Source organism: Pantherophis guttatus, chromosome 9 (assembly GCF_059756535.1).
Source record: "Pantherophis guttatus breed Tessera chromosome 9, ASM5975653v1, whole genome shotgun sequence".
Taxonomy (NCBI): Eukaryota; Metazoa; Chordata; class Lepidosauria; order Squamata; family Colubridae; genus Pantherophis; species Pantherophis guttatus.
In genome coordinates this window covers 1,540,379-1,549,420 of record NC_142071.1, presented here as the reverse complement: position 1 = coordinate 1,549,420, position 9,042 = coordinate 1,540,379, and the positions used below count along the sequence as shown (strand labels likewise).

At 44.8% G+C, this 9,042-nt stretch overlaps 1 protein-coding gene across 1 annotated transcript; it reads left to right on the top strand.

The window, feature by feature from the left end:
- Nucleotides 1–1,553: 1,553 nt before the first annotated feature.
- Nucleotides 1,554–8,484, top strand: LOC117673308 (surfactant protein C). Its single transcript, XM_087875781.1, has 5 exons — nt 1,554–1,616; nt 3,385–3,525; nt 4,488–4,628; nt 6,629–6,739; nt 7,973–8,484. Exons 1-5 carry the CDS (start codon nt 1,554–1,556, stop codon nt 8,105–8,107), a joined length of 591 nt encoding a protein of 196 aa, XP_087731907.1. The 3' UTR covers nt 8,108–8,484.
- Nucleotides 8,485–9,042: the final 558 nt, after the last annotated feature.

The following is a 9,042-nucleotide window of genomic DNA, read 5'->3' as shown; positions in this document are numbered from 1 at the left end:
GGCACAAAGGCTCCTGGGGCAAGGCCAAGCAGACGTTAAGTGCTTTGGGGGCAGGCTGCAAACCCCCCATTGCTGGGTGGGAGAGAAGAATGAGCGAACTCCTCAGGGAGGTCACGGTTCTACTCTCGTTGCTAGGAGATCACGGGTCATCTTTGCCAGATCAAGATGTAAAGGTGGGAGAACAATAAATTTCACTCCGTTTTAATCCCAGGTTGACCGAGACACCGTTCCGTCTGCACAAAGCTACACTCAAATAAATTAAGCGCCTTGTGCTGTAATATCAGAGTTCATAGAAGGACAGAGGTTCCCCCAGAGTGTGTTGAAAACCGACAAGCTGGCTGCCACCGTCGCACAATCAAAGCTTTGCCTTTTTTTCCCCTCTGTGTGTGTTTTTTCTTACTCTCAGAATTACAAGTTTCATTTAACTTCTTGCAGGAAAGTCTAAAACGTGCAGTCCTGAAGTTAGTAATAGCACATAAGCAAAATGTAATTCCCATGAGTTTCTTTCTGGTTAAATTTGCACTTGGGTGTCATAGAATTATAGGCAGAAATGAATAAATTAATGCAGTGTTTCCCAACCTTGATAGCTTGTAGATGGGTGGACTTCAACTCCCAGAATCCCCCAGCCAGCAGCACTTGGTAGGCATGGTGTGGCTTGGTGGGCGTGGCAGGGGAAGGATACTGCAAAATCCCCATTCCCTCCCCACTCCAGGGGAAGGATACTGCAAAATCCCCATTCCCTCCCCATTCCAGGGGAAGGATACTGCAAGATCCCCATTCCCTCCCCATTCCTGAGGGAAGGATACTGCAAAATCTCTATTCCCTCCCCACTCTGGGGCCAGCCAGAGGTGGTATTTGCCAGTTCTCCAAACTGCTCAAAATTTCCACTACCAGTTCGCCAGGATTTCACCCCTGGGGCTGCCCGCTTCCCATCAATTGAATGACTGCTATTATAACACAAGGTGACAAATCTGTGTCTCTCCAGCACTGTTTAACTTCCATTCCCAGCATCCCACACTATGATAGTGGGGGCTCCTGGAGCAACAGCTCCTCACCCCTCTCTTTGGCTCCAAATTTCTTTCCAATAACGTGGCCCTCGCCCTCTCAATACTATTGCTGTTCTCAGAAGCTCTTGCTTTTGTGTTTTTAGCAAACATCTTAAGAACTTCTCAAGGAGTGATTTCAAAGCAAACGAGGAGGACTTCGTACTTCCCAGATTGACTTTAGAACAAGTTGAGTTTAAAGTTTAGGAACAACAAGAGCCCACTTGTTCCTAGAAGGTTCTTCTGCTTTTGGACAAGGTTCTTCAGAAACTCTTGAAGGACCTATGTCCAAATAACACTTTTTGAGTATCCTGGAGAAGACTTGGCAAGAAACACTCCCTAAAAGCAAGACTGGCTACCAGCCAGCAGGAGTTGCAATGGGGATGGAGAGCTAACCAATCCCCCACGGAGGAATTTAGCATCAGGTGCAAAGTATAAGTAGAGGTTTTCCTACCTTCAGTGGTCCAGAAGGATAAGGAACATTGTCCAGCTAGAGAGCTAAGGATCGGAATGGAAGGGGATTACAAGATGGACGATAGCAACAAGTTGGCCCTCATGTCCGAACCACCTCCGGTGAGTTTCACTCTTCCTGGGAAGAATTTTTGTTCTTTCAACTTTAACTTGGAAGAATGCATGGGACGTGAGCTAGAGAAACAGCCAGCTAGATTTAGCCCATAATCTACGATAAATGAGTTGGAGAATTCTTTTTTTTTTTTTTGTATATATATATTTTTAAGTATACATCCATATTATGTGTGAACAGTGTTAGAACTGAGCATCATTCATATTGATCCAATTTACCACAATATTACTGTTCTTTTTCACATGCATCGAATTTAAATAATTCTCTTTATATTATGTAAACATACATTTTAAAACAGCCTAACTTCTATAAGCCTTTAATCTTTCTATCTATTATGCTTTTATTCTTTAGAAAAACAGATTTCCCCTAACTAATTTATTTCTGCTTCTCCAACTTACAATCAAGCTACCTTAACATTTAGAAAGCAATTGTTTCTAACCATCATCTCTTGCCCTCATTAGTGCTTCGATTCTTATCGGGTTTTTTTTACTCGTTTCCCACACTCCTTCTCTTTATCTCTGACTTCGTCTCTGTCTTTCTTATCTAATCCAAACATTTCTAGAGGTGGAGAATTCTAGTTACCCAACTCTTCAGCCAATTATTATGGGGGCACAGCCTATGAAAACTTTTCTTCCCTGCTTTCAGCCCTTTCATTTTTCATCCCTCAGAAAAATTTGATTTCTCTCCTGCCACCCCTAGAGTTGCCCCAAGTCTATGGCCAGAATGCAGGTAGTCCTCGATTGAATGACCGCAACGGAGCCCAAAATTTATGGCGCTAAATGAGAAATTTGTGAAGCGAGATCTGCCCCATGTTACGACTTTTCTGGCTGCTTTTGCGAAGTAAATCACTGTTAAATTAGTCAATTAGTGATTGTGAAGTCCATCTGGCTTCCACAGTGACTTTGCTTGTCAGAAGGTCAAAAACTGGGATCACATGATCCCTGGACACTGCAACCGTCATAAATGTGAGACAGTTGTCAACCCTCCGGATTTTGCTCCTGTGACTGTCGGGATTGTGTGAAAAAACAATCATAAGTCACTTTTTTCAGTGCCGTTGTAACTTAGAACGGTCACTAAGCAAGCTGTTATAAATCAAGGACTACCTGTACCATCTGGCAGCCTTGAGATCAATGATGAAGTAGGTTGATGTGCAATTAATTTACTCGGAGGAAATAGAGTCCTAGCTGTCGATCATTACCCCTCTGGGGGAAGGGAAGAAGGGATTAACAGAGTAACAGAGTCGGAAGGGACCTTGAAGGTCATCTAGTCCAACCCCCCCCCAGAATATCTTCTGTCTCAAGGTGACTTCTGGAAAGGACACAAAGCAGAGGTTCTATCTCATTACATCATTTGAGACATAACAGCTAGTCTAGAGAAAAGAAGGACCAAGGGGGATATGATAGCAGTCTTCCAGTATTTGAGGGGCTCCTACAAAGAGGGGGAAGTTAGTTTATTCTCCAAAGCACCAAAGAAGGCAAGACAAGAAACGATGGATGGAAACTAATCAAGGAGAGAAGCAACCTGGAATTGAGGAGAAACTTTCCAACATTGAGGACAATTAACCAGCTTGCCTCCAGAATCTGTGGCTCCTCCATCACTGGAAGTTTTTAAAGAAGAGATGGGACGACCATTTGTCTGAAATGGGATAGGGGCTGGACTAGAAGACCTCCGAGGTCCCTTCCAGCTCTATTCTGATTCCGAGATGAAATCCAGCACCGTTGGCTGAGGAACGCTCACATCTGTTTTTTGGTCCTGCAGGATTACACAGAATCTCCCAAGCCTCCTGACCTTCCTTGGGGAAAACTCTTCATCATGGCGACGGCAGTGGTGGGGATTGCTCTGGTGGTCCTGACTTTCCTCCTGGCGGGGCTGCACATTACCGAGAAACATACGGAGGCGGTAAGACGGGGTGGGTGGGTTCTACTTACCTTTACTACCTGTCCGCAATGGGATCGCGAACGAGTGATGAAACTATGGAAGCGATTTCCAGAGAGGCTCATAATCATTCATCCCCACTCGAGCCATCTCTACACACACACCCCAAAAAAATCAGGACGATGGCCATGATTGTAGATTGACATTCTACCCCTTGTCATGTGAAGATATCCTTGGCCCCCACTTGCAAGGGAAGGTCTTCATGTTCCCATTTTCCACCTGGAGAAAGGTATTGAGTGAGTACCAGCCCTGGTCTGAGTAGGTAACCCAAGCCAGGCTGTAGCTAATGTATGAATCCATCCTGTGGGTCAGTGATGGCTAATCTTTTTGCCGTTGTGTGCCAAAAGAGGGGAGAGCGCAGGGGGGGGGTCACGCACACAGATGTCCATACCCATAATTCAATGCACCCCACCCTGTGCCCCCCCCTCCGCACATGCACGTGACCCCCTGAGCTCCCCCCTCTTTTGGCACATGATGGAACAGTGGGCCTGGTAGGCCTGTTTTTCGCCCTCCCCAGGCTCCAGGAGCTTTCTTGGAGCCTGGGGAGGGTGAAAACAGCCTCCCCACCCCCCGCCGGGAACCTCCGGAGGCCAGAAACAGCCCATTTCCCGACTTCCGGTGGGCCCAGAAGGCCCAAAAATTAGCTGACTGGCACGCACATGTGCTCTGGAGCTGAGCTAGGGCAACGCTCGTGTGCCCACAGATATGGCGTTGCGTGCCACCTGTGGCACGCGTGCCATAGGTTCGCCATGACGGCTGTGGGTCATTTGTCTGGACAGCACAGGCATTGTTGGCTCAACAGGTGGTTTTCTTAAACCAGGATTAAGGTTCAGTGAGATGCGTGACACCCAGCCAATTCCATCCTTTCTGGAAGTCCTGATTCCCATTTTTCTTCCCTTTTGCTTTGGCTCCTTGGCGATTCCTAGGTCCTGCAAATGACCATTCAAAGCCTGGACGGGAAAGGGTCCTCCCAGCACCTGGCCATGAGCCAGAAGGAGAAACTGGCCATATTTCCCATCCACATGAACCTCAGCTCTTCAGCCACGGTGGTCTATGATTACAGCAATGTAAGCTCTGCACCTTTATCTGGCTTCACTCCTCTTGGCCAAAAGGTTTGCTCGTGCAGCTGGCTGACACCTATTCGGAATTGAAATGTTTCTTGTTGTGACACAATGGAATCTTCTTCTGAGTCTACTTGAAAAGCTCCAATGCAAAGATATGTCCCAGTTTGGGGGGAGGGTCTTCCTTTTTTTTTTTTTAATTTGATTTATATGCCGCCCTTCTCCGGAGACTCAGGGCGGCTTACAATGCGCTAAGCAATAGCCTTCATCCTTTTGTATTCAGCTTATTGCCCCCACAAACTGGGTCCTCAATTTACCTACCTTAGAAAGGATGGAAGGCTGAGTCAACCTTGAGCCTTGGCGAGATTCGAACCTGCAGTAATTGCAGGCACCTGGTCTTAATAACAGGGTGCTTTAAACCACTGTACTACCAAGGCTCCTATTGCAATTCAGTTAAAGAGAGGAGAATGAATGAATAATCTTCTTCTTTTAATGACGCCATAATCCCTTGCCGGGTGGAGTCTTGTGCAACTGAATGGAGCTGAGTGTTTACTGGCCGGATGCCCTTCCTGTTGCCAATGCGGAGTTATATTATTCAGCAGATATCTTCTCAGTGTGCCCAGAGAGAGAAATATCTGCCTCCACCTAGGATCGAACTCACAGCCTCCTGATTGTGAGGCGAGAGCTCCGCCTCTGGGCCACTGCACCACTCAGGAGAATGAATAATGACAGTGATAAATAATTCTCATTGTACAGAGGAGAGACTGGCCCACATTGGTTGCTGCTTTGCATAAAGTGGGGAAAAAATCCCTTCCCTTCCATTCTATTCTATTCTAATTCTAATTCTTATTCTTATTCTTATTCTTATTCTTATTCTTATTCTTATTCTTATTCTTATTCTTATTCTTATTCCATTCCATTCCATTCCATTCCTTCCATTCCATTCCATTCCATTCCATATTATTCTATTCTATTCTAATTCTAATTCTATTCTATTCTATTCTATTCTACTCTTATTTTTATTCTTATTCCATTCCATTCCATTCCTTCCATTCCATTTCATATTATTCTATTCTATTCTATTCTATTCTATTCTATTCTATTCTATTCTATTCTTATACTAATTCTTATTCTTATTCCATTCCCTTCCATTCGATTCCATTCCATTCCATTCCATTCCATTCCATTCCATATTATTCTATTCTATTCTATTCTATTCTATTCTATTCTATTCTATTCTATTCTTATTCTTATTCTTATTCTTATTCCATTCCATTCCATTTCATATTATTCTATTCTATTCTATTCTATTCTATTCTATTCTATTCTATTCTATTCTTATACTAATTCTTATTCTTATTCCATTCCCTTCCATTCGATTCCATTCCATTCCATTCCATATTATTCTATTCTATTCTATTCTATTCTATTCTATTCTATTCTATTCTATTCTATTCTATTCTTATTCTTATTCTTATTCCATTCCATTCCATTCCATATTATTCTATTCTATTCTATTCTATTCTATTCTATTCTATTCTATTCTATTCTATTCTATTCTATTCTATTCTATTCTATTCTTCTAGTCTAGTCTAGCCTAGTTTAGTCTATTGCCTAGAGCAGTGGTGAAATTCTGCCAGTTCTGTCCGGCTCGCACAAACCTGTAGCGCCGGCGGCACATGTTTTGGTGAACTGGTAGCGGCGGCAGCAAGAGACTCCGCCCACCTGCCTGGATGTCATTACTTCCTGGTTTTTAACCCTGTGCACATGCGCAAAGCCTTCTGTGCATGCGCAGAGGGTAAAATGTCAGATGGCGCGCGCACTTCCAAACCGGTAGGGAAGGTAAGTCGATTTCACCCCTGGCTTAGAGGGATAATAAGGGATTTTAATCAACTATGGCAAAAGATGCCTCAGGCAGGGATGTTCTGAGGAGGCTTTGTGGTTAGATACCCAAATACATGATTCTTGCCATCACAAGCTCATCTCCACCCTCTGCCTTTCGACAGCTGGTGATCGGCTACCGGTCCTGGCCAGGGAAGTCCTGCTACGTCATCAGAATGAACCAGAAGGAGATCCAAAGCCTGGATGACGTCATCGGGATCTTCCAGCATGTCCAGGTGAGTGAAAAAAAGGGGGGGAGTGAGGGCATCTATGGTTGGAGGGTGGGAGAGCTATTGAGCCCAAGTGCCCACTCTGTTTGGGGCAGAAGGGAAGCCAAACTAAAATAGCACTCAAATTTTGATCACCAGGATACTGCAACTATCATGTGAAAAATAGTCAGTTGCCGTTGTAACTTTGGTCACTAAACGAATGGTCGTAACCAGTGGTGAAATGTAAAATTTGTTACTACCAGTTCTGTGGGTGTGGCTCGTGGGAGGGGTTAATGTGACTGGATGGGCATGGCCAATTTTATTTATTTTTTTACTTTTAAAAGCATTTTTTCTACAACCTCTTCGGCCGAAGAAAAAAATGCTTTTAAATGCCTCTGACGATCCCAGCTGAGTTGCCTGATCGTCAGAGGTTTTTTTTTTTTAACTTTTAAAAGCATTTTTTCTACAACCTCTTCGGCCGAAGAGGTTGCAGGAAAAAATGCTTTTAGAAGCCTCTGACGATCAGGCAACTCAGCTGGGATCGCCAGAGGCTTTTAAAAGCATTTTTTTTTCTCCAACCTCTTCAGCCAAAGAGGTTGCAGGAAAAAAAAAAGCTTTTAAAAGCCTCTGACGATTCCAGCTGAGTTGCCTGATGGTCAGAGGCTTTTTTTTTCTTACTTTTAAAAGCATTTTTTCGGCCGAAGTGGTTGTAGAAAAAAATGCTTTTAAAAGCCTCTGGCGATCCCAGCTGAGTTGTGTGATCTTCAGAGGCTTTTTTTTTTTACTTTTAAAAGCATTTTTTCGGCCGAAGAGGTTGTAGAAAAAATGCTTTTAAAAATAAAAGAAAAAGCCTCTGATGATTGCATGGCTCAGCTGGGCATGGTGAGGGGGCGCAGAGATTTTTGCTACCGAACCACCCGCCACCATCGCTACTGGATTGGGTGATCCGGTCCGAACCGGGAGCATTTCACCCCTGGTTGTTACTCAAGGACTATCTGAACAATGGTGGTAAGCACATGCTCGTTGCCAAGCCACTGGATTTTGATCGCGTGACTTTGGGGATGCTGCGACAGTCATAAGTGCGAGGACCAGTGCCATCACTAACTTTGAACAATCGCCAAAGTGAATGGTTATAACTTGAGTCGCAGTTCCCAGAATAAGGCCCTAGAGACACATCTCTGCCACCAAGGGAAAGAGCTACTTGCTGTTGAGTTTCATTCCTGGTGGAGCAAATCTTTTTTTTTCCCCTTCCTCTTGCAGAAGCCCCCTCCCCTGCTGCCCCTTGGACAGAGAGAGAAGCCAATGGAAAACCTCTCGGCGCTGCCGGCTGAGCGTTCAACACTGGGAGCTGCCATCAACCTTCTCTGCAGCAGCCTCCCCGTCTACTGGGTTTAACGGAGTCAGGAGGAAAGAGGCAGAGCGGCGGACGGAGAAGTGAGGAACCAACAAATATCTAAGGAGCTTCTCAGTCATCCAGGTCCTGGTTGCCCCAAAGGTGCTTTTTCAACTGGACTTCTTTGTTTTTCCTTGAAGACGTTTCACTTCTCATCCAAAAAGCTTCTTCAGCTCTGACAGTGGGGAATGGAAGGATTTATATTCTGGTCATTTGCCTCCTTTTAGAGGGTCGTTGAGGCAACTTGGAGCTTTGTCTTCATCCTCAGGGTCACCTGAGTGGTGCAAATAGTTCCTGCACTCTGCAATTTTCCCTCTGGAAATCCATTCCTACTCCCACACCATTCCAAGGATGTCCATCCCAAATTTTATAGCTAAAAGTCCGTAGAGATTCTCCGTCATCCAAGTCATGGTGGAACCAAAGATGCATTTTCAAGAGGCAACTGGGCTTTTTTTGTTTTTCCTTGAAGTCGTTTCGCTTCTCATCCAAGAAGCTTCTTCAACTCTGACTAGAGGGTGGGGAATGGAAAAGGGAAGGGGAGGGGAAGGGATACGACATAATCAACAGAGGAGAAGGATAAGACATCATCTATCTCCAGTCTACAAGACAGTCCTTTCAGCAGTTCCAAGAAGGCTCCAAACCCATTTGCATCACTCAGGTGACCCTGAGGACACAGATAAACCTCCCAAGTGTCTCAACGACCCTCTAAAAGGATGCAAATGACCAGCTGTCTGCAAGGAGCATAAATCCTTCCATTCCCCACCATCCAGTCAGAACTGAAGAAGCTTCTGGGAGGAGAAGCGAAACGTCTTCAAAAGAAAAACACAAGAAAGTCCAATTGCGTCTTGAAAAAAGCACCATCGCAAGCAACACAGCTACCTGTCGGCTCTCGATCATCCAGCTTGTGGTTGTCCCAAAGATGCATTTTCAACCGGCA

Coding starts and splice junctions, on each gene's coding strand:
- LOC117673308 (XM_087875781.1), top strand. CDS start 1,554: ATGGAAGGGGATTACAAGATGGACGATAGCAACAAGTTGGCCCTCATG. Junction 3,526..4,487: donor CCGAGAAACATACGGAGGCG/GTAAGACGGGGT, acceptor GGCGATTCCTAG/GTCCTGCAAATGACCATTCA. Junction 4,629..6,628: donor TGGTCTATGATTACAGCAAT/GTAAGCTCTGCA, acceptor GCCTTTCGACAG/CTGGTGATCGGCTACCGGTC.